Source organism: Balaenoptera musculus, chromosome 5 (assembly GCF_009873245.2).
Source record: "Balaenoptera musculus isolate JJ_BM4_2016_0621 chromosome 5, mBalMus1.pri.v3, whole genome shotgun sequence".
NCBI lineage: Eukaryota > Metazoa > Chordata > Mammalia > Artiodactyla > Balaenopteridae > Balaenoptera > Balaenoptera musculus.
Window position 1 is genome coordinate 49,714,165 of NC_045789.1, and position 26,598 is coordinate 49,740,762.

General features: G+C 38.5%; 1 protein-coding gene across 1 annotated transcript in view; it reads right to left on the bottom strand.

Moving 5' to 3' along the window:
* EREG (epiregulin) overlaps positions 1-3,979 on the bottom strand; it is an 18,664-nt gene extending 14,685 nt beyond the window's left edge. The window contains exon 1 of the mRNA XM_036852702.1: positions 3,738-3,979. Coding sequence (XP_036708597.1) covers positions 3,738-3,786 — 49 coding nt within the window. The 5' untranslated portion in view covers positions 3,787-3,979. The remainder of the gene's footprint in view (positions 1-3,737) is intronic.
* Between the last annotated feature and the right edge of the window lie 22,619 nt (positions 3,980-26,598).

A 26,598-nucleotide genomic window follows, 5' to 3' on the forward strand; every position in this document is an offset into this window, starting at 1 on the left:
AGTTGTCTTGTGTGTTATAAATAGTGTTCTCATTAATTAAATCATTACTTTAACCTAGAACGTCACTGAACCTTTATTTGCCCTATAACCAGACGTGCACTCTTACATAAACTGCATTGCCAGAGGACACTGAGTCTGTCGCATTACTTCATTTTTCCAAAGGTTCCAGAATTGCCGTACCAAGGCAATGGTTGTCAGGCTGCTCCTGCCTGAGGACCTCTCCTATTACAGCTCTAGGGAGTCTTCCCATTGTCTTCTGAAGGAATGTTCTCAACAGCAGTTACAGCCATATGAATTAGACAATTTGCATAGGCCTATATTCAGAGTGAAGACTGACAGATGAGGAAGCCACACCTTAATTTACAGTCTCTTTAAAAAGGATTTCTTACTTGACATTTGCATCTCCTGGGTGATTATTAACCAGGAAATGGGAGATTCTTGGGCAAAAATGAACAGAAAACCTTCAAATTCAATTTTTCCAAAGTGATTATGTGAATATTGCACTTTTTTTTAACCAAAGAAGAAGTATGTCTATTTCCTCACTGTTAATAGAAGTGTGCTGTAGATTCCAGCTTGATCCCTTATCAATACTACATTCAATTCACAATATTGTGAATGATCCGGGGAACAAAAAGGATGTGGGTTTCCTTCTCCTTGATTGCTTTACTTACTATACATCTAGGAAAGTATAAAAATAGAAACAAAGGGCCTCAGTCAACTGATGTCACTGATGGCTACATAATAAAAGTCATTTCCTGGGTATTAAAAATGCTGAATATAGGTTAAGTAAAAATTTAACATATTTCAGCAGAGCTTATGGAAATAATTGTATCTTTTCTGTGCTTGATTTTGAGTGATACCATAAAGTACCATTTTTGCACAAATACCAGTCCCCATAACAGATTCTAAGCCCTGGGGCAGTCCTGAGACTACTCTGGAACTTCTCTATTAGAACCTGTTATTTTTATTATGCTTCTGATAACTCTGAGAACCTCTGGCTCTTTACACATTGCTCCAGAATGACCTTGACATTTGCCATCTCTAAATCCTTGTAAGGTACCTGACTTCACTGAGCCTCAGTTTCTTCATTTGTCAAACTGGTCTAATCATACCTACCTCCTATAGTGTTTTAAGGAGCAAAGGAGATGATACGTGGAGAACACCTAACACACGACATGGTCGGCTCACAGGAGGCATTTGGTAACTGTTAGCTCCCTTCCCAGCTCCTGGATTTGGGCCTCAGTGCTGAACCACACACCCCAATTGCCCAAGTTGTTCATGTGGCAAGATGATGCGGAAGGCAGCTAGAATACCTGGACCAAAACCCAGACCGGAGAGGCCTGTCATCCTGTTTCTACCTATGATGTGTCATCTCAGGTTGTGCCAGCACCAGGCAGCTCGTAAACTCTCAGGGTCAAAAGAAAAGATCTGAGGCGAGCCATTGCCTCATTGAGATCCGCGCTTCTCAGGTTTCAAGAAAGAATGTTCATTCTGCTCAATTCTCTGTCATTGTGCAATGAAGTGGGCATCAGTTGTCTTGGATCTGTCATTCAGGAACACGCTCAAAAGCCCGTTTGGGTATCAATGAACATGTCTGACTTTTAGATCAAGAGCCCCTAAACATTAATTGCAGAACTCAAGAGAAAAATTTCTCCTGTTCATCCTGCAACAATCAAAGATTAGAAATGATCATTTAACTCTAAAATTATATATTATTTAGAAATGCATCGTCTAGTTTGAGGTATCTCAACCCTTTTACTTAACGTTGAGTAAGCTAAAAGTGCCAGCAAACCTGGGTGCGAACTTTTTCAGTGTAGCTTTGCTTTTCTATGGGACACCGGGTAATAGTTTCCCCATATATAAAGCAAGAACATCAATATCAAATATTTATAAAATGTAAAGGTAACCAAATGATTGTGGGGTGTGTGTAGCAATTTAAATCTGCATGTGTTGGAGACAGAGGATGGAAATGAAAGTGTCTGTATTTTTTCCACAGATATAAATACCTGTGAATTCCGCAAAAAAAAGCGATAATAAAATGTTTGCTGAAATCTAAAATAACTCTTTCCTTCTTTTGAAGGCTAGACATTTGGGAAAAGTATTCCTAGGTAATCTTTTGTTTGGGGGGGAAATGGCAATTTCAGAAGTAACAGGTGGCCTTGCCTTTTTTCCATGTGCTTTGGAATAAGACTACTGAACTTGCATACCTGAATAGAGTACAGAGATATGATACAGAACTTCAAACAGGAACTTTCCTAGTGGCAGGAAAATATCTTAACAAACTGGGAAAACAGAAACTGACCTAGCTCATTTGGAAATGGGCTTGGCAGCTGATGAAATAGGTGAACTATAATTAAGTAATGCAATAAAGGAGTTAAGCACTTTTATGACAACAAAAACACACACAACACATATGCTAGGTAGGTAGTAAGCAGGTTATTCAGAGGCTCTTGCTGTCTCAAATTAGCACATTCAGTGAGTGGCCCAGAACAGACACTTGCATTGTTCAGAGCAACCTCACAGGTGGAAAAAAAAGTGCTAAGCTATTCTGATCTCTAGGTTAATTTCTAACTTTAGGAAGACTGTCACCTTTTTCATGGAGACTTCAAAACTAAGATAGCAAAGCCACATTATTTACTGAGAACCTTCTAGCACGTCGTTCTTAGTACAGTTTTGGTAGAAACCACAGATCCAGTTTCCACCTATGTCCTTGAAGTTGGACAAGTGAGTTACAACTATGCGTAGTATGCATTTCATTAGGTTTCCCAACCCGTAAGATAAGGCCTGTCGAAATAATAATTGAACTGTCACATCCTGCACAGGTAGAGTGACTTAGGGGAATTCGCCTCATTGCAACTCCAGAAAAAAAGCGAGATTGGCAACCTTTATTTCCTTATTAACATTTTCATATACAACTCCAAATTCCTCTTGAAGTTTAGGAATTCGCAATATATATTTTTAAACCAGGAAAGTGAACGATTTTTTTTTTTCCCTGTCCACAAGAACTAAATTATCTCAAATAAGAAGACAAGCATTAAAGTACGCTCAGCCATTACAGACTACAAGGGTGCAAGTAGCTGCGAGCGAAAGGAGCCCGACCAGCCCGCGGGGGAAACCGGAAGCAGCAGGTGTTGGCGTCCAAGGGCCTCCAGGAGCACCCGGACCTGCGCGTGTCCCTCCCGCTCCGGCTACGCAAACAGCCTTTTCATCCTCTGGAGCTTCAGCGAAGCTGGCACCGCCGCACGCCAACGCCCCCGGACGCTTAACCCGGCTTGATTTAGAAAACTGAAGGCAAGACAGGAGGAACAGCGTTTCTTTCCCAAAGGTCTTTCCTAGGCGCGGGTCTTGTCCCTACTCCCGCCTCCTGTCCCCGCCCCCAGCCCGGTTTTCCCGTCTTTTGGATTTCTAGAACTGTCAGATTTTCAAAAGGAAACAAACAACAAACCCGAAATCTTTTCAACTTTTTATTTCGTCTAATACGGAGCTATATTACTTCATGCAGAACACACAGACCAAGTTCATCTATCCGTGCAAGGTATTTTTAACACCAGCCCCTTCCCCTACCCCACCCTCTTCCATCGCCGGCTGGAGGGAAAGACGGGCTCGCCTAACGAGAGACGTCGTTCGAAACGGAGTACACTTGAGTCTGGTGGAAAGCGCGGTACTTGTCAAAGGACAGCTGCCCCGGGGCCGCCTTAGTCTCGTCTTCCGCGGCGGGAAGGGGAGGGGGAACTCACCCAAGCAGAGCAGCGGCGCGGGGACCCGGCGGGCACGGCGCGGCTCCATCCTCCTCCCCGCGTCAGCGTGTGCGGGGCGCGGGCGTGGCCTGGGCGGCGGCGGGCGCTGCTGGAGCTGCGGGGGCCACGCGTCGGCAGCTTTTCCCTCCGACACCCGGTCTGTAGGGCAAGTGAGCTCCACAGCCCCGCGCCGAGACCTTTATAAGTACGGGGAGGGGCCTGGGGACTGAGGACTAACTAGAGTGTCCGGAGTTTCATAATCGCCCCCGGGGGAGGAGTGGCCGGAGGACTGTCCGGAAGTTATCCTCCCTCTCCGAACACCTGCGAGTGGCTGAGGAACGAAACAATGCGCTTCGGGTGAGCCGGGGACTACTCCCCAAACTTTTGCAGCTCCCTCTCGGGCTCCTGCGGGGGGAGGTGGGGAGCGTGGACCAGACGGGTCGGTTTGCTCTGTGGGACCACCTGCTGGATAGTGGGTGGTTTTAGTTGCTCTGGGTGACAGGCGTAACTTGAGTCAGCCAGTCTTCCAGCCAGGGCTGGAGTTCCCAGTACGTGCATTTGGAGAGCTGTGTGTGTGTGTGTGTGAGTGACTTACGGACAGACAACTTGTCAGTGGCTCAAGGACTTTCTTTGTGTTCACACCCACCACTGCCCAGAGTTGCTTTTTGTGTCTGCAGCTTCTTTCGAAGCCCCTCCGCTTCCTACGTGGTACAGGCATTTATGGCTTCAAGATCTAGTGATTATGAAGAAATAATCATAATTATTTCTTCATAATCATCATTTCTTCCCCTAAATGATGTTTCCCCCATCCATCAGCCTGCTGCTTTTGGTTTAACTTCCCTGAACTTTGCCTTAATCCTGTCACTCCGCTGTACAGAATCTTTCAGTGACTTCCCGTTGCCTTTGGGACAAGGCCAGACGCAAATGTAAAGCCAAGAGTCTTTTCAACCTCAGCTCCCACTAGTTCACTGGACAAATTTTCTCGCCCCAGCCAGGCTGGGAAACTCACTCTGCCTTTGCTTATTCCCACTTTCCTCCCTGTGCTGGCGGAGTCACAGTTTGGGAAAATGGATGCTTTTTACTGGAGCTGGTCAAATCCTCACTTTCCTGGTTCTCCTCAAGGGCCTGGATTTCTTGACCCTACAGGGATCTCTCTCCATTCTGATCTCTTACAGCTTGTATTGTTTATCTTTCCCCTAGACTCAGAATTCTAGATGTGGTACTTCGTACCTGATGAAACTACTTTGAATTGTTTAACTTTTATTGTTTGTCAGTCATATGTTCAGATCTGTGTGAATACATAAATTGCCTTACTTGTTATTGTATTTCCCCTGTAGGGCCTGAAAACAGTGTGTCAATACAGCAGTACTGACAGCATAGTTGAATAGAAAATGGAATCTAATGGATGTTGGTTAACTCCTTACCTTTCTACTTTTGTTTTCTTCTTCTTATTCCTTTCCTTTTCCTCCCTCCCTCTCTCTCTTCTTCCTTTCTTTCCTTCTTTCCTTCTTTCTTTCTTTCTTTCTCTCTCTCTCTCTCCCTCCCTCCCTCTCTCTCTTTCTTTCTTTCTTTCTTTCTTTCTTTCTTTCTCTCTTCTCTCCCTCCCTCCCTCCCTCTCTCTCTTTCTTTCTTTCTTTCTTCCTCCCTTCCTCTTTCTTTCTTTCTTTCTTCCTTCCTTCCTTCCTTCCTTCCTTCCCTCCTTCCTTCCTTTCTTTCTCCCTCTTTCTCCTTCACCAGAACTCTCATGTTGGAAACAAACACTTCATCTTTCCCTCAGTGGTTAAGATCATGGGTTCTGGATTTAGATTGTCTGCATGTGAATCCTTGGACAAGTTATTTAACCTCTCTCCGTTTCCTCATATGTAAAATAGGGATAATAACAGTATCTAACTCATCGGAAGATAATGAATGTGCTTTCCGTAATGCCTAGTACAGAGTCGGCACTCATTAAAAATACCTGTTATGATATGTAAATACGTGTTAGGATGATGGTACTTAATAGGTTGGCAGTATTCATGAGCTAAATGAATGAATGCATGGTAAGATAGAGGTAGGATTATGGGTTCCTAAGTCTAACTTCTGAATCCAGCTGGAAAACAAGCAGTAAGTAACTTGTCACTTAATTGCTCTTTTGTAAAAGAATAAATGGAACCAAGAAAGATGATCCTGGCAATGGGTTAGTTTTATGGAAAATTGACAGGGATCACAAATTTGGTAAATTAGAATTAGGAAAAGGGACTGCTGGCTCGTAATAGTTTTTGTTTTACAAATTGGATCTGGAAAAGAAATAACTCAAGTGTCTGAAAAATTAAAGCAGAATTCATTGGAAAGAATGAGGGGTCAACTGGGAGCATTTCCTTATTTTGCACAATGGCCTGTCATTTACCTACGAGGAGTGACAGGAAGAAGAATGTCTTAGTCCTAATTAATGTCGTATTTCAACAAATACAGTGTTGTGGTTTGTGCTCAAAAGAAGGAGGGGGTGGGAACACATTGGGGAAAACGGGGTCATGCAGCAACAGTCAACTCTTTGGTATTGATATGTGAAGAGGAATTTTTTGGCACTTTGTAGCTAATGCCGGCAAGCATGAGGTATCATCATCGTGAAAAAAAATCCTTGTGCTTATCCCAAAATTTTCCACAGCAAGGAACTCCTCTATGGGTTAAGTTCACATGGTGTGAAGAAATCTTTTCTTTATTGGTCCTATGTTTACTCAATTTTCTAGCCATTAGTTTTCGAGAATGACTCCATCATGATACATCAGGGAAGATTTGCCACTGCATCTGCGAAATAGCCGTCTTCTTCTTTTTTTTTTTAAATAATTGGAAACAATTTTCATTAATTTTTCATTTAAATGTATCATAGTATGAAGTACAATCATAATTCCTCTTAAAGGCACAAAATATATTTGAAGATAGGACAGTTTGGGAAGAAAATAATCAAGTCATAGAGAATTTTCCAACTAGGAAGTGACTTAAAGACATCAACCAGATCAGCAATTCCCAATCTGAGAGGTTTGGGGATTTTCTTTGTCAAATGGTTTGTAAATAGAAATAATATTTATAGTCTAAATATCTAATACATTGAGTATTGTGATTATTAAAATGTATTCATTTTAAATCGATAATGAATTCGAGGTGGCTTGGTGGCACCGGTAGTTTAATTGATACGTAACAGACATGTAACCTCTGTAAGGTGGGGAGATGTGGCAAAATAATCTTTTTACATTAAAAGGGGTCTTCTTAGGGGAGTTAGGAAACCCTGGGCTGGCAGCATCCACATACAGGCCTAAATGGGTATCAGCAGTAAACCTATTACAGACCATAGCCAAATCCAGCCCTGGGCCAGACCTAAAAAACTAGCATCTAGCCTCAGACAAGAATGGATAAAACCTCACAATTCTTCTTCCATCTCTTGCTTTTTTCCTCAAGTCAGTGCTCCTTGGGACTGCAATGGGCACTTGTTTATTATGAAATTACTGCTTTTCAAACTAACAGCAGATAATACCTGCTTTGGTGAATTAGCTTTTATATAACACAAAATGTTTAAAGTCTTGTATTAGCTAATCCTTAGCAAGAACTGCTACAATGGAGTGGTGCTGGATTACTTTTTTTTACAATGAAGGTGTTGAAAAATATAGGAAAGTGTTCAAGATCAAGTTGTTAAATTTGATATTCAAAATATGAGTCCTAGAACGTGAATTCTGTTCTATCAGATGCTAACTTCTGAAAAAAAACCTGATTTTATTCTAAATTTAGCCAAATATTAACCATATGGGAACTTTTTAGCAAGTTCCACTTGAATGAAGAATTTATGTCCTTCAGGATAATTTTTAAAACATGTGTTAAAGTAAATAGTGTCTTATAAACTACAAATAAAACACAGATTTCCAAGCAAAATTCTGGGCTCTCTATATCCCCATATATCACCTTTATGGGAAAGTGACTGCTTTGCTTTTCTCCTTGACCAAAAATCAACAGATTGCCATGCCATCTCTCATTGATTTATTTATTCATATCATATACAGTTAGAGACAAAAATAGAGAAAGGAGGAACATATATTGAATGTAGTGATCCTCCCTTTTTTTAAATAGCCTTTATGATAAACTTTTTTTAAAAAGTCATTTTCCTCTAGACTAATCCATTCTTAATTGAGAATTAGTATAAGAATTCAAAAAGGAAAATTTCCTTGTTTTTCTTTCAGTATATACAGAGGTAGAGGAAAGTAAAAATTTAGAAAGCTTTAAAGTCCAGTAAATAGTAAATTATTATTTCTTATTGATTGACCTGATAATTTGAGGAGTTTTCTGAAACCAAAAAAGATTCCAAAACATTTAAAAATTTATGTACCATTTGAATGTTGACTGAATGGTGTGGATGGCTGATTAATTGATTAGATCAGTGAATTCACTCAAAGACGCTATCTTCTGTTTGTGGTTCTGTTTAGATTCAGAACTATAGGTGGAAAGGAACATGAAAGTAGTGGATATTTGTTCTTAACTCTAAATGTGGATGTGCCTAATAATAATAATAATAATAAAAATAATAATGACAACTACTATTTATACCTAACATTTTTAACTCACTAGGTAGTTTTAAAATATAATGGCTTACTTATTCCTCTAAATAACCCTGTGAGGTCAGTACATTTTTATTTCCATTTTACAGATGAGACTAAGGCAAAATAGTAAGGAATTTGTTCAAGGCCCTTCAGCTCATAAACAACAGAGATGGGATTCAAACCAGGCAACCTGACTCCAGGTGGTACCAGACTCTTTCACCATCACACTGTATTGCTTTGACCCACAGCAACACCTGGTTCACTGAAAGTGCAGTGCTTGTTATATGTGCGCCGCTTTCAGATATTTTCATTAAAATCCACGTTTCTGGAGTTTTCTAGTCTCAAATTATTTGCAAAGAGCATTCACATCCCTTTGCAGATAGTTTTTATACTTCCTTAAGATGAATGTCCTATGTTGTTGTTATCCTATTAAGAAGAAAATTAGGTGTGCCAGCCTTCCAGCTTCCATTGCCAAAGCATTTGTTAATCTTACTTTTTTATGGTTCATTGTGCTTATGTAAAACATTTTATTCTACAAATGTCCCATCAGAAATGTCACCTGTGAATTTCATCAACAGAATCCTCTGAAAAAATCATTCAGTAATCGCAAAATGCAAGAAAAAGACAGATACTACATGATATTAGGAACCTGATATCTGAAGCTGCTGCTTCTTGTACTTGCCGTGAACTGTGCCCTAGTAATAGAAGAGCCTCCCCTTCTGGCGCTTATACCCACAGAGCATTAATTACACACGTAGTGATGATGAATTAGGAATGCAGCTATCCCTATTTAAAGCACTGCTATTTCGTGTTTAGCTAACGCCTAGTAGGATGTGATCATACATTGCCTACGTTGGTGCTTCTACTCCTTAAGCAACATTTTACAGTTAAGAGGTTAACTCTCAGAGTCATTGATTCAACAATCATTCAATGAATATTTTATGTCTCATACAACCGCACATCAGCCTTTGAGAAACTTTGCAATTTATTTCTAAATCATCTGCATGATTATTGCATGATTGCTTATGGATTTATGTAGTTTCATAAATATTTAATGTTAATGTCATTATCAGGTGTGGAAAAAGGACAAAACGGACACAGTAGATACTTACGCTTGAAACTTTCTTGTCTGTCAGTCTCTTCAGAGGTATCTGAATTACTTTCTAAATCTATGTCTCAATAAACATTACCTAGGATTGCTTAATTTATGCAGACCCTGGGGGTAAAAATATCTAGAAGATAGAGTGCCACAAAAATCCTAGGAATTGTTTTATGATTAATATTTTTTCTCAGTTTATCACTACCACTAACAGACAGGTTAAAAACCTGCTAGTGAGGGCAATAAAACAATAGCTATTAAAAGCCTCCATTTTTATTGCATTGGATATTGCTGGTAATATCTATTTGACTTAGAAATTATCCCCAATAAAATTACACACAAATGAGATTGTATTCTATCTTGCAATGCATCTTACTCTGTAAGGAATGATTTATGTAATTGCTAATAATTTATTGTATGGCTGGCTAGACACCAATTCTCACCCATGGCTGCACTTTAAACTCACTTAGTCAGTTTCAGAAAAAATTCCTGAAGTCTGGGTCTTACTTCCCAAAGGTTGTGATTCATTTGGTTTGGGAAGGGCTTCAAATGAATGTATTCTTATAAGCAGAAAGCTTGATGTTTTAACTAAAACGTGGAAAAAAGAAAGACTACTGAACCACATAGTTTAGATCCAAGTTCTAGTCCTGACTGAACATAAACTCTTGTGTGATCTTGTATAGCTCATTTAACAGCTCTGGGCTAGATTTTTTTCATTCTTAAAATGCAGGTTTGAACCACATGATCTCCAATGGTATAGCTTTCTATGACTTCTGAATCTGGTACTGAGAAGATGGAACCACAGCTTTTTATCTCTTGACTGTATGTGCTTTAAGCATTGAGCAATTTTAGGCATTGGCTAAATTATCCTAGAGTGATAGCACAGATAATGTCCTCAGGATTTGAAAAAGTAGTTTATCTTCTAAACGGGCTACTCCAGTTCTCTAAATCTTGCCTTCGTCTCCCGTAGTATTTTTGCTTAGGTGTTTTGGTCATTTTCTTCCCCTTGCTTACAACTTATAAATCATAAACTCCACAAAAACTATGTGGGGTTTAGAAACTTGAAAATCTTGATCCTGTTGCAGATAAAGAGGACTGTATTGTAGTATAAACCAAATCACATTTATGACAAAAATTTCACTTTTTCTGAGAGAAAAAAGGGTATATGATAAATGTGCCAAAAATCAGAAAAAAAAAATTTATGGAAAGAAAGAAGGAAGGGAGGAAAGAAGGAAGGAAGGAAAGAAAGAAAGAAAAAGAAAGAAAGAAAGAAAGAAAGAAAGAAAGAAAGAAAGAAAGAAAGAAAGAAAGAAAGAAAGAAAGAAAGGAAGGAAGAAAGGAAGAAAGAAAAGAAAGAAAAGAAAGAAAGCAAAAGAAAGAAAAGAAAGAAGGAAAGAAAGAAAGAAAAAGAAAGACACTAAATCAATAATAGAAGCACTAAGTTGCAATCCTGGCTCCTATCATTCATGAGTCTTTTGACCTTATGAGCTTGTTTGTACTGCAGTAGCCTCATCTGTAAAACCTGGAAATAATTGTTCCTTTCATTCATCTCAGATATTTATTTAGTGCCAAGATATATAAGAGGGTCAAAAATTTAAAAGGGCAACCATGATAGTGCTGGATTCCCAAAGCAAAATGTGGGCGTTCCAAAGAGGAGGCATAGGTACCCGTAACAGGTGGAACAATGAGGTCAAGACAATAGGAATGGAGGAAGAGGTTTGGCAAGAATGAGGTCACTGGTAACCTTTCAGGAGAAAGTTCAGTGGAATGGAGAGGACAGAAGTCAGATTACAGGCACATAATGTCCTGTATTTCTTCTAATACTAAATATTACTATCAGAGGAGTCGTCAGTGGGCCTCAGCTTGGGAACATTCATAGCACAGGCCTCCCAAAAAGTAATCAAAACTAAGTGTAAAACTCATGTAGTAGAGATGAGTCATTCTTCCAGGCAGGCCTCTGTTTAACTCATATAGTATTCAAATGAACGAGATAAGGAAGCTGCTTATGGTGGGCTTTACTATAACATGCTTTTCTTATCTCTTGCTTATTTAATTTGGAGGGAAATATCAAAAATAATTTTCTTCACTTCTACATAGCTCTAAGAAGGTATCCTCATATATTTTAATAGAGGGATTAGGGACAAAGTGATCTATACATACATATTGAGATTCTATACATACTATCTCACTCACTCCTTATTTAAATGTATTGGTCTCTCCTCTTATTCCTTTCCTACCTATCCCTATTCCACTATTTGTGTGTGAGGGTGAGGGGGTACAGGGAGATATTGGGTTGGCCAAATGTTTGTTCAGGTTTTTCTGTAAGATGTTGTGGGAAAACCCAAATGAACTTTTTGGCCAACTCAATACATACAACAGGTACTCTATATAGAGTACACATACATACATACACACACACACACATATATAGTATCTGTTGTATCTTCAGTGAGGACAAATAGCTGACTCTAGAGAAACAGACATGGATCATCATCTTCAATCTTTATATGGTGCTGTGGAACCTAAACTGTTTTGGACTTCAGAATAGCATAAGATCAAAAAAGTAAGGGCCTTCCCTGGTGGTGCAGTGGTTAAGAATCCACCTGCCAATGGAGGGGACACAGGTTCGAGCCCTTGTCTGGGAAGATCCCACATGCTGTGGAGCACCTAAGCCCGTGCACCACAACTACTGAGCCTGTGCTCTAGAGCCTGTGCTCCGCAACAAGAGAAACCACCGCAATGAGAAGCTCCACAACGAAGAGTAGCCCCCACTCGCCACAACTAGAGAAAGCCCGCGCGCAGCAATGAGCACCCAACACAGCCAAAAATAAATAAAAAATAAATGTATTTAAAAAAAAAATGACATGAAAGGAATACCAGTCCTACAACTCCTGGAGTCTCCTCTCAAGTTACTGTGGCTCTTGGACTGTAAATTCAGACTCAAGATTCTTCAAAACTCCCATCATCTCATCAATCAACTCCCCGAACTCCCTGTAACAGCATTAATTTTCCTTCCTCTAAAGACACCTCTTAATACATACCTATTTGTAAAATCTAGTTATCTTTCTAGCTTTGTACCAGAGGAAATAATACTTCAGATCTATCTGTCCTGGGTTAGTGTAACTGCATTCCTAAGAATATAAGAAAAATAAAGTTAAAGGAACCCCGAAATCTCACCAAAAGGAAACCTGAGTTTTACATGAATCTTGAACCAATTTCCTAGAGGCCTCCTGTACCCTACCTAGATGACAGAGTGTGTCTCTGGATTTGGAAAGAAGATCTCCCAGGTAGCTGTGGGGCTCCACAAGGAATGGTTGTAAACTGCCCTTCCCTTTGCAGTTACCCCGTGCTGCCAGTCTTGTAATGGATATCATGGCATCCTAACAGGAAACATTCCGCTCTTTGTTCTGGTGTCTGTTGTACCAAGGTCTCTGGTGGCTCTGATAAGTCCTTGACTCTCCAAAATCACAAGTCAATAAAAGGTATTCAAAATCAAGCTCAACAATGGATAGGGATAGGCTGGGATAAGCTAGGGATAGCTTTTGATGTTAGAGGGGAAATTTGAGCATGGAAGCATTGATGTTTATACATTTCTGCTTTTGTGACTTTTGAGTTCAAAATAGTTTTATGACACTTGAGGCGCAGGTTCTTGGCAATTTTGTTTAATTTTTGTCCTGGCTCACATTCAAATGAGTGTCAACTTTATTATTACTTCCTCTGGGAACCTTCCCTCATCTTTCTAGACCATGTTAAGGACTTCCAGTGATGGCCTTTATTACATCCTGAAATTTCTTCATCATAAAACTTTCCAGTTCTTCATGCATTTGCTTCTTTGCTTCTCTCATGGAAAAATAAGCTCTATGAGGAAAGGATCCATAACTATGCTTTTGAGTAACTTGAAGTTAAAATTTTTAGAACATTGCCTGGCACATAATAAGTTACACAATTACTATTGACTTTTATTATTGTTAGGGGTGATTTAAAAGTTGTATTCTGAATACCAGATTCTAATATTCTTGAAGCCAAAGTGATGCCTTACTTGTGTTTGGATACACTGCTGTACCTAGTTTAGTGTCTTGCACATAGTAGGCACTAAATACATAGTTGTTGAATGAATTTGTTGATTACCAAAGCTGAACTCCATATTATAAATTATAAGAAGAGAAGGAAGTTACATTGGGACTCAGTTGTCCTATATCTGGCAGTGATCCAACATGACAATGTTAATAATTATTGCCAGTATAATCCTATTACATTAATGGTGTGCATTTTATCTCAACAAGCTCCTGGACCAGTTTTGTTAGATATCTACGAATCAAATTCAGGGCCAATGGTAAGGAAAACTTGCCCATTAAGCAAGCACTTAACACATTTTTGACCAGAGACGTATTATGGCCGTAGGCGTTAGTTTCTGCAAAAATCCCCCGGTCAATTTAACAATACTTCTCTGCACTGATCAGTACCTCTCACAAGTCACAGTGTCACAGGATGCGTTTGGTGTGGACAGCCAAAAGCCTGTTGAGCAGAAGAAATACTTGAAGCAATCTCCAGAAAATGCTGCTTGTTAAAGACTATAGCATCTTGAATCATTCTGAGAACTGGTCAGAGATGAGATGAATCATTTTGAGAAAATCCTACAGCTTAAGGAGCCAAGGGACTCCTTCTGTTGGTAATCCAGCAATTAGGAACCCAACCAACACAAGACTCTTGTGTTCCACATGAAAAAGACAAATATGCTTATCATATTTTGATGCCCATCATTGTGAAAATTAATACAGGAATGATACTGCGGCCTGAAAGATAAACACATCTGCAGTGTTATTAAGAGAAGTGGCATCACCCAATTTCATGGATTAACTAAGTTACTGCTATTGCCACTTTTTACATTTGAAGTATTTGAAATACCTTTACATCTATATCCCTGATGTATGAAGAGCTTAGCAACTATGATAGAAGGCATAAGACAGCCCAAGTTATTCAACAATCTTAGGTTTAACTAAACAGTTTTTGATAGACAGGAAAAAATAGCATGCTACTTATAATGAATAAATTATAAATACATAAATAAAAATAAACAGCTAAGAAGACCAAATTACTTCTTTTTATTACTAACACAATTCATGCCTCCAGCTTCTTCATTGATTGGCCTGTACGTGTGTTCAGTTGAAACTTTTTTTCTGAACACAGTTCCATTATGTATATTAGAGTTGGCAGTTTGTCGTTTCAAAGTTATTTTAGCAAAATGTTATAATTTTCATGAGGTTTTCTCAACCTCATGAAGTAGTGTGGGGTCTGTCAGACTTTTCTTGGCTGAGGCTTAAAACCATTTTACATTCTGATGCAGCATACCCAGGAATATATAATTATATCTTTCTGAAATAAGTGTCTTAAAAGCAATATTTTATCTTGTTGAAATGTGCTGTGATCTCTTCTATTTTATCTCATATGAAAGATAGAATAGGTGAGAATCATTAAAATGTATTTAATTACACACTAATGGGTTGCGATATGCAATTTAGAAAAAAGAAACACGTAGATCAATGATGCTTTAGAGCAGTGATGAGTCCTGTGGGACTAAAGCCATAGGGGCTATATGAGTGGATGGGGGCTCAGAGTTTCTGTCATGGTCAGAAACGGGAGAGAGAATGTGTGTTCTTGGAGTGGATGGATTCCAGGTTCTCACTCCCACTTTTGCTACGTTTTGTTCTATATACAGGTCTTCCATAGAAAATTTCATTTAAGGAAACATGTCATTGGGTAAAAAGTTTGACAACTGCCTCTGCACATAATCATTTCCTTAACTTATAGGTCAAATCCTGTTAGGACAAAAACGACTACTTCTGAAATCACTATATAAACTAAAAAGTTTCTTATATGACGTTCTGTGTATTTCAAGCAATACTTTAGGCACAAAGTTGCAGTAAAACTAAAGTATTTGTTCGGGTCCTTATATTTTCTTAGAATGCAGTTTTTCTTACATCTTTTAAAACTGGCATCAGAAGTTGGGAATTTATATTACGGGCTTGTGTTAATTTGGTTAGATAATTTACACGAATTTTAACCCCTTTGCTCAGAATTCAGTGCTAAGTTTTGAGGGATTGCTGTTTTTGTTTCTAGTAAGTGAAGACATTCTCTTCTTTAAGGGTCAAGATAGTTTATTTATTGCTTTACTCTTCATGCCTGTTTAGATAAAGACCATTTCATTTCAGTCAAAAGAAAAAATAGAATATTTCTTTAGATTTTATCAGTCTGTCAGGAATGGGAACAGATTATTCTCAGAAAGATAAGTGGTATTTCAAGCACAAAGGTGACATTCCCTAGTTTTAAACTAATTAAGAAGAATTAAAAATGGTTATTAGAACTTCCTAAAATCACATTTGTGTAAGATGGGGACACAAACCCAGTTTATAAAAATGACTCAAGATTGGGATGTGCATGGTGGAGGGGGAGAGAGGAATAGGAAGCAAAACAAGGGAGAGAACTTGTGTTTATTGAATATTTGCTATGTGTGAAACATTAAGCTAAGTCTATTACACATATTCCTCCTTTTAATCCTCACAACAATCCATTGAGTAGACGTAATGATTCCCAACTTACTGATAAGAACCTGAAGGTTAAATAACATTTACAAGGTCAAGCAGTGATGGAGCTGGGGTTTGAAACTCGGTTTGTTAGATTTTGAATCCCTGGTCTTTCCCGGTGTTCCTTTGGCTCCCAAGCCTGGTCTGTTTTGGCATGGTTCCTGTAAATTGCCCTTCTCACTCCTGCCCAAGCACTTCTCACTGATCGGGTCTGAATCCCCAGCCACATTCCATCCTGTTCTCCATCTCCTGAGTCCTCTAAAAGCCAATCCCTTTGCGGCTCCTCCTCCCATTTGGGGGCCCATCTCACCCTTCCGACGCAGCACTCTTTGCTCCACTTGTTCCTTGGCTTCCACTTGACCCCAGGTTAGCTTTAACTTTTAACTATGCAACATTAGGCTACCTTAGGTTAATAAACCCCTTGGTTTAAAGCAATACCAGAGCCCCACTTTTCTTTCTTGCAAGAAAGGCACATCTCCTCAGCGTAGTATGTATTCCAAAAGTATAAGATTAACACATATACAGACACTTTGCCTCACAGTAACTCAGGCTTTGGAGAGAAAGCCTTTAAGTTCAGGATCTGAGGGTCTATTTACATGAGAATTAGAGGAGCTGGAGAATTGAGAGGCCCAAAGGAGTAAACTATTGGAGGTCAGCAACTGGCTCCCAGATGAAGCCCTTGGAGGCAAGCAGAGCCAAGAGTCAACCCTTTCCCCAGCACAAACAGGTCATCAGATAAGGAAGAGGGTCACTCAGAGGGGAAGGCAGTTGAGGGTCATAAGCCTGAAGTAGAAAAGCAGTAGTGGTTGGGGACGAGAAGTGACCAGGTGCATGGAGGGCATAAAACTCAGAATGTTTTCTAGCCAAACGCTGAACAAAAAGGCTGGAATTATGAGTAAGTCAAGCATGAAGCAGTGCCATCTGGTTTTGTAGAAAATGAATAGTAGAGAGACGTAGTTTTTTTTTGTTTGTTTCTTTTTTGGTTTTGTTTTTGTGTGTGTGTGACATAACAACAGAATGTAGTGCTGTTGAGGAAAAGGGGATTTCTCCTTACTGTTAAGCCTGAGTAGTAGAAAAGAATCAAGAGCTTTTTCTCAGGTGACTTATAGATCCTTAGGAATAGAGGTTTCTTGCACGTGAGATCCTATTGACAATCTGGAGAACTCTGGTGTAGAATTCACCAAAGACCCTCCTCTTTTGTAGGTCAGAGATGGACGTGGGAGAAGGATTGAATTTCCCCAGACAACACTAGACAGGCTTGAGGAACACTTTTTAAGTTTCTTTCCTTTTCCCAATGGTAAACCAGGCACCATGTGTCACACTTTTTTCATATCCTCCAGCTCCTGGCTCTGTACCTGGAACATAAACAGTGCTCCATTAATGCTCTTTAGGTGAGTGAATGGGTTTGGCATCAAACAGGATGATATATGTAGAAGTACTGAAGAGGGTGGAAGGTGAAAAGAGTGGGCTTGTAGCTGGATTGTCTGGTTTCAAATCCATACAACCCAATTTACTAATTGTGTGACTTGGGGCAAGTCACTTAAGCTTTCTGTGCCTCAGTTTTTTGCCATCGATAAAGCAGAAATGATAGTATTACTATCTCTTAAGGATGTTGTAGGTCTTAAATAAGCATAAAGTATTTAGAACTGTGCCTGGTCCATAGTGAGAGTTCAGTAACTTAGCAACTTGGAAATTATAAACCATACCAGGTTTTTATTGTTTTTTAAATGACCAAGATTGGGTAAAAGGCTAATGTAATACAGTAAACCCATGGAATTCAAGTGTGTAATATTTTAAGTTTGTTTATTCTCAGTCCTAATGGTTGTAACTTGGAGTAATTTGTAATTTGACTTATGCATGAATTTAAATTGTCAATACTGTTAGACTTGTATGCAAGATGAATCTTATCTCTGAAGAGTGTGCCCCAAAATATTGCACCTGACACTTCTTGTAATCACATATTCATTATCTATTTTCTTAATAAGCACTATGAGCACAAGGTCTATGCCTGTCTTATTTTCAGAGCCTAACACAATAATAAATATTGCTAACAAATATGGTACACTTACTATGTGCTAGCTACTAGGCTAAAAGCTGACATAACTTGCATCAATTAATATCTCATTCAATACTCACAACACTTTGAAATTGGCACAATCATTGTAATAGATTATTCAAATAGATTATTATTCATAAACATTCACCCTCCTACTGCCACTCCCCTACCTCTTGATTCTGGTTTCTGCCACCTGACTTGCTTGGGCCAATGGGACATAAGCAGATGTAGTGCAAACTAAGGTTTAAGAAGTACATGCATGGATGGGCTTGCTTTCTTGCATCTCTGCCATCATCATGAAAAACACTGCCTGGGCTCACCACTGGTTCCAGGAAAAGGATGAGAAACATGTGGAGCAGAGCTAAGCCCTTAGCCAAAACCAGTCAAGATCAGCTCACCACCAGCCAAATTCCAGACTCATGAGGAAGCCCGTCCAAAATCAGCGGAGCTTCCCAGCTCCTTCTAGGCACTGCTTCATTTGTATCCCACAGATTTTAATAAGATGTATTTTTATTTTAATTTAATTGCAAATATTTTAAAATTTCACTTGAGACTTCTTTGACTCAAGTGTTGTTTAGAAGTGTGTTGTTTTATTACAAAATATTTGGGGATTTTTCCAGCTATTTTTCTGTTCTTGATTTCAAGTTTAATTCCACTGTGCTCTGAAATCAGACTTTCTATGATTTCTATTCTTTTAAATTTGTTGAGGCTTAAAACGTGATCTCTCTTGGTGAATGTTCCATGGGAGCTTCAGAATAATGTGTTTTCTGCCGTCACTGGATGGAGTATTCTATAAACGTCAATTAGGGCATGTTGATTTATAGCGCACTTCAGTTCAACTATATTTTTACTTATTTCCTGCCTTCTTGATCTATTAACTACAGAAGGAGAGGAGTTGAAGTCTCCAACTGTAATAATGGGTTTGTCTATTTCTCCTTTCACTTCTATCAGTTTTACCTCACTTTTTTTTCTTTTTTTTTTTTTAATGCTCTGTTACTAGGCACATACACATTTAGGACTGTCGTGTCTTCTTGGAGAATTTAACCCTATTCATTATGTAATGCCCCTCCTTATCCTTGGTAATTGTCCTTATTCAGAAGTATGTTCTTTTGGAAATCAAACAGCTCCTCCAGTTTTCTTTTCATTAGCATTAGCACGGTATGCCTTTCTCCATCTTTTTACTTCTAACTTTCTGAGTTTTTGTATTTAAAGTGGGTTTCTTATGGGCATCATATAGTTGGGTCTTCTTATCTATGCCCTCTGACAATCTCTCTTTTAACTGCTGTATTTAGAACAATTCTCATTTAAAGTGGTGTTTTTCATATAATTGGATTAATACCTACCATATTTGTAACTGTTTTCTATTCATTGCATTTGTTCTTTGTTTCCATTTTTGGCTTCAACTATTTTTCTGCCTTCTCTGGTTTTAATTGATTGTTTTATATGATTTCCTTTCACCTCCCCTTTTAGTGTATCAATTATAATACTTTTTTAAAAGTTTTAATGCTTGCTCTAGAGTTTGAAGTACACATTTTAAACTAATCTAAAGCCATCTTCAAATAACATAATACTGCTTCATAGGGCAAGTATCCTATAACAGGGTATTTCCAATTTTTTCCTCCCATCCCTTATCACATTTACGGTCATTTATTTCATTTATCCACATGTTACAATCATCCAATGCATTGCTATTACTGTTATTAATTTAAACAGGTATCTTTTAGGTCAGTTAACAAGAAAAATATTTTATTATTCCTTCAGTGCTTTTTCTCTTCTGTATGTAGACCCATGTTTTTGATTTATACTGTTTTCCTTCTTCTTGAAGAACTGATTTTAACATTCTTTACAGGGCAAGTCTGCTGGCAATGACTTCTCTCAGTTTTTGTTTTTCTGAGAAGTCTTTATTTCTCTTTTACTTTTGAAGGATAATATTGCTTGATATAGAATTCTAGGTGGTCGTTTTTTCTTCCTTCACTTTAATTATGTCACTCCATTCTATTATTTGCATGGTTTTAGATGTGAAGTTTACTATAATTCTTACCCTTTTTCTTCTACAAGAACATGCTTCTCCAGCTTCTTTCAAATTTTTCCCTCTGTCTTCGGTTTTCTGCAGTTTGAATGTAATTTGCCTAGTTGTAGATTTTTTTGTTATTTATCCTGCTTAATATTCTCTGGCCTCCCAGCATCTGTGCTTTGGTGTCTATAATTAATTTCAGAAAATTCTCAGCCACTATTACTTCAAATATTTCTTCCATCCTATCCTTTTTCTTTTCCTTCTGGTATTCCAACTGTGTGTGTGTGTGTGTGTGTGTGTGTGTGTGTGTTACACCTTTAAAAATTTTTCCACATTCTCGGGTACATTGTTCTACTTTTGTAATCATTTTTCTCATTACATTTCAGTTTTGAAAAGTTTCAGTTGATTTATCTTCAAGTCCAGTGATTCATTCTTCAGCTGTGTCCCCTCTATTGTTGAGCCCGCCAAAAGCATTCTTCCCTTGTGTTACAGTATTATGATCTTTAGTATTCCCTTTGCTTCTTTCTTAGAATTTCCATCTCTATGTTTATATTACCCATCTGTTAAAAAACAAAATTCAACCAAGTAAATTTGAAGATCTAATTGGCTTTAACCAATGATTCATGAACTGGGCAGCAACCCATCTAATAAATTAGAAGGGCACTCCAAGGAGTTGTACTAAAGGAAGGCTTTCAAAGACGGAAAGATGGTGGCCCAAGGAAGCTATTAGTAAAATAAAAGAAAGGATTATTTCAGGCCAGGTCATTTTCTTTTGGGGGAAGTGTGAGGATCAATCATGCGAATTACCTCTTCTTCCTTTGGGGAATGGAGAGGACTCAGGTGACAGACTACCTCATTGGTGCTGATCAGAAAATTCTAGATTGGCCAATTAAGATTACATTCCTGGGGAAGGTCAAAACTGCAATTAAGTCAAGTGTTAAACCTAAGTTTGGTATCATGGGCTTTAGCACATCTGACATTTTGTGCCTGTGGTTTTCTCTTTAACACATCTGTTCTTGTGTGTTGTCTCCTTTTCCTATTAGTGTCCTAAATATATTAATCATAGTTATTTTTAATTCTTTATCTGATAATTCCAACATCTGTGTCCTATCTGAGTTCCGTCACTTGATATGTCTGTGTTTTTTCTTGCCTTTTAACATGTCTTGTGATTTTTGGTTGAAAACTGGACATGATGTATCAGGTAACAGAAACTGAGATAAATAGGCTTTTAGTGTGAGGTTTTATGTTAATCTGGCTATGAGTTGGGCTGTATTCAATGTTTGCTGCAGTTGTAGGTGTGAGAGGCTTAAAATTCCTCTAGAGTCCTTGTTTTCAGTCTTCCCTCATTACTTAGGGCTTCTCTAAGTACTCCTCCTCAAAGAGTCTGTACATCTTACAGCTCTTTCAGCTAAAATCTACTCTTATTATATCAGACCCCCATGTCATGGTGATTAGGTGTGGGAAGGGAAGTGTTCTATAATCTTATGATTAAATCTGCCTTTTAATCAGTCTGTGTTCCAGGGATGTGAGCTTCGAAAGTGTGCCTTAGCTTGTTTTTGACTCCCTTATGTGAACTAAGAAGAATAGAAGGGGCTGGAGTTGGATAAATGCCCTTCTCCTAGATGGGATAAGGCTCTGGTAAAGTATTTCCTACGGAGAATAGACTTCTGTTATGGAGAATGCTCTGTGCATAGTTTATAGGGTTATGCTTCCCCTCCTCCTGCCCAAGCCAGGAGGTTCTTTTTCTTGGCTCTTCACCACGAGAAACTAATGGATTCCTGGAGTTAAAACCCATTAAAGTATGGGGGACTCCCTAAGACGACAACCCCCAGGGGTTTCTTACTTCCATACTACTCCACATTCAGCCTCTAACAATTCATCAAAATTACCATTTAAGTGTGCCTACCAGTTTATAGCTCTAGCGACTTCCGTATTAGATAAGCAGGTTTCAGCAGTGACTCTCTGAATTCATCTGTCCTCTAGATTTTTGGGTGACAGTTTGTCCTGTAACCTCAGTTCTCTGATAGGTACAAGGAAATCTGTTGATTTTCAGTTTGTCAGCTTTTTTTTTATTCTAAGTATGGGAGTGATATCTTCTAAGTTCTTTGCATGTCAGAACTGGAACTGGATACCCATCAAATCATTTTGTTACATTTTGTTACCTAGTCCAAGGTCTCTCTGCTCTCCTTACAACAGGCCAGTAAATAGGAGAGGAGGTGTTGAGGCAAGGAACACGACTTTATTCGGAAAGCCAGCAGACCGAGAAGATGGCAGACTAGTGTCTCAAAATAACCATCTTATCAGGGTCTGGAGCCAGTTTCTTTTATAGAATTAGAGAGGGAAGTAAAGTAATAAGGGCCATGGTTCTTGCAAAACACTTCCTGGAATGGCCAGCCTCTGGGAGGGGATGTGTTAATATATTCTTTCTTGCAGCCATTCACAGGTGGGTAGGGTTCCCTGAGGCAGGCCATTATGTATGGTTATAATAACAAAAGCAACGAAAAGCAAAGGCTAAAGTCTAAGAAACAGATCCAACATGGAGTCAAAATTGGCTCTTCCCTGTTATAATTTTTTAAGTAGGAAAGATGTCAGTCAGAAATTACATTCTTACTTCGAATAGATTAACCTCATTCTTAACAGCATTTCTCAAATAAGATCAACATATGTATTTTCCAATTTGTAAAAAAAAGTCCATAAAAATTATCATGAGATGAAACAACTTTGCCATTGAAAAGCAGAGGTTTAGTCAACCTCTGTCTGTGAACTCATTTTCCCCTTGGAGTTTCTCTCGTACCCAATACAGAACCTATGAATTTATTTGGCTTATAGAATTGTATAATAACATCAGAGACCTGATAAAGACAGTATCTAGCAAAGAGGTGCCTATGAATCTACTGTTTGTAACTGGAAACAAAGACAACATTGGATACACAAAAGAACCTATGTGATAACTGTTATTAGTATATTCATTTAAGAATGAGTAATAATTATGGCATAGATATGGTCATAGAAATGTACTGGTAAAAATATAGGTAAAACTCATTAGATTTCTTTTGTTTGTCTATTTGGGAAACTTGGAGGTATTTAAATTTATCCCATTATTCCTGTTGATCTCCTTGTTGAATATGCAGTCGTCCAGGTACTTAAGATCGCCCGGGTAAGCCCTAGGAGATCTAGCCCAACTTAGAGCCATTCCCATTTGAAATGAAAACATGGATTAGTGTTGGTGATTAGTCTGTTCATGTAAGTTACCAAATGGACTCCAGGAGTTTACTTGAACTTGTGATTTGGTGGCAGGATTGCCCTGGGAACCCAGGGTGAAACATGAGAACAGACTCAGATCAGTGTCTATGCTGGAATCTCTGGGCTGAGCAGACAACTGAGAACAGCCACAGGAATGGGGTGTGTTGGGTAGAAAGAAAATCTTTCAGTTTTGAGTGGTGGTGAACAGACTTTCTCTCCTTTAGCTGAGACAGTGAAGCCGAATCCAGCCTCTGTACCCCAACACTGAATTAAATCTCAGAGACAGAGTTTTGGGTGAAGTAGAAAAGAATAGCTTTATTGCTTTGCCAGGCAAAGGGGGCCACAGTGGGCTAATGCCCTCAGAACTGTGTGTCCCAACCTGGAGGGGGTAGTGAGAAGTTTTACAGTGATGGTTCAAAGACAGTGTGATCAGCTCGTGGACATTCTTCTGATTGGTTGGTGGTGAGGTAAGTGGGAGTCAACATCATCAACCTTCTGGTTCCAACCCACTGGGTTCCATTAATTTCTCCCAGCTGGTGGGGGTTTCAGTACCTGTAAAACAGCTCAAAGATATTGTTGTGTATATCCCTTGAGGGGGAGCCAGGACCCTGCCCTAAGGCAGCACTATTGTTTCTCTTGACTGTTCCTCCCTTGTCTCTGAATCCCCTCTGTTGCCAAACTAGCAACTGTTTGAACCTTCCCCTTGGAACTCAAGGAAGGTCCTGGAGGCTGAATGAAGCCTATTTCCTGTAATCAAGAAATGGGAGATACAGAAAGGTTTTTGTGCCCAGGAGCCACATGGGTCCTGCGTGGTATCAACAGGACAAATCAGAATGTTCTTAAAGGATTAGAGGCTTCCAGGAGGTACTCTGGCAATTAAGACTAGAGACTGGAATGGACCACAAGGGATTGGTGTAGAGTCTTGTCCTTGAAGCTTTTAAGCGGGGGCAGCAGAGGTGGAGGGCAGACTGCTATCTATATTTTAAGTGCAATTTTGTCCAAAGACAGGAGAATGGACTAAGTAACTCCATGGGGTAGTGACTCTGTTAATGATGATTTTCACTATTTTTAAACTTCATTCTCGAATCCCAGCTCCTACACTTATTAGCTTGAAGTGGTTTAGCAAGCTTGAATCACAGTTTTATCTGTTTTATCTGAGTATATCTTGACCAGAGTGACCTGGTACGATTTATATCAGAGAATGGTTTGCCTATGTTCTCTTCTAGCAGTTTTATGGTGTCATATGTTTAAGTCTTTAAGCCTTTTTGAGTTTATTTTTGTGTATGATGTAGGGGTGTGTTCTAAAGTCATTGGTTTACATGTGGCTGTCCAACTTTCCCAACACCACTTATAAATTATGACCAGAAAAAAATGAGAAAAGAAAAAGAGAAAGCATGGCTCGTTTAGAACACTTACAAGAAAAATATTTCCACTGAGCAGATACAAACCATGATAGTACATTGCCATAAACTTGCATGGCTCAGAGTATTAATCAAAGTTCTCTTAGATATCATTGAACATCTCAGGGCCTTGTGATGAGACAGTAGAATGACCAGAGGCACACATTGTCAGATCTCAAGAAAAATATAGAAGAAAAGTAAAATTTTGTATAAATAAACACCTTTTTGAAATAGCAAAACAAGACATTAGACATTGTTTAACACACAAGAGGGGACATAGAGGACAGAAGTGAGAAAAGCAAGTAAAATAATAGATATAAACAAAAGTAAAATAATTACTGTAGCCGAAAATAGTAGTTTGTTTAGGTTTTAGACTGATTATAAAAAGTGGGGAGACTATGGTATTTTGGATTAACCTTTCCACTGAGAATACCTAGAAAAGATGGAGCAAAGTAAAAGAAAGCGTTGATCTGAAGGCATCAGATAGGTAGCAGTAGGTATTGAAGGGTCCACATCTGGGAGAGAGTGTGGTGAGCCCCACAATTGGGACTTTGGATGATTCTCAACAAAGAAAGTAGTGGATGACGGGCAGAAAAACTGAGCAGAGCTATTGACAGACTTACAAGGATGGGGACAAAAGTTAGAGTTTAAATCCTATCAAAAAGAGGGTCCTTCATGGAAAGCAAACTTATGTTTACCAAAGGAGATAGCAGGGGTGGGGGGAGAGATAAATTAGGAGTTTGGGATTAACGGATACATTCTACTATATGTAACAACAAGGACCTACGGTATAGCACAGGGAACTATATTCAATATCTCGTGATAACCTATGATGGAAAAGAATCTGAAAAAGAAATCATATATATATATATATATATATATGTATAGCTGAATCATTGTGCTGTATACCTGAAACTAACACAACATTGTAAATTAACTATACTGCAATTTTTTTAAAAAGGGCAAAAAAAACCTTGCTGGCAAATAAAACATTATACAAGAATGTCATTCATTACCCTATGTTGAAGCAAACCAAAATGTAGGATGATGCTAAGCTTCAAATAAAGTGTAAGCTTTGGTATCAAGGGCATAGTAGAAATGAAAATGTAATGGCTGGACAGTGAACAAAGTTTACATAGTTACTTTAACAAAAGGAGGGTCCTTGTTACCACATACTTAGCCTTTCATTTGGGACTTGAAGAGTTACATCCTAATAGTAAGAAAGAAGTAGACATACAGAGAGGTTGGATAGTTTGCCCAAAGTCATATAGTCCCTAACAGCAGAGCTGATCTGAACCTGACCAGTCTGGCTTAAGGGTTCATGCTTTTTATCGTCACAGTTCAGTATTCAGCCTCCATGATATTGACACCCAAATCCAACAAAGCACAAATAAAAACTTTAAAACAATTTCACATATTAATTTTGACATCATAATAATCTTGAAAAAAAAAAGAGAAAATAAAATTCAGCAGCAAATTAAAAAAATAGAAAAAATAAGAGCAGGTGTGATTCATACCAACAGTGTAAAGAGGACTTACCATGAAGAAAATTATTAATTTAATTCAACATATTAAGAGAACAAGGGCAAATCATAACAATTTCCATAGATGATGAAATTCTTTTGATAAAATTCAATATCCATTCATGACTTTAAAAATACTTTTACTAAAATATAAATAATAGGATTTATTTTTATTATACATAGATGGAGTCAAAAGTCCATATCATGTTAATGGAAAACACTAGATATATTCATAATAAAGCTGGGAATGAGAAAAATTATTATTAACTAGTATAATTGTCAACATTAGATGAGAGAGAGAAAGAAGGGGCAAAAATATTTGAATAGTAGGAGGTAAATTATCATTCTTAATAGAAGAAATGATTTTATATCTTTAAAACACA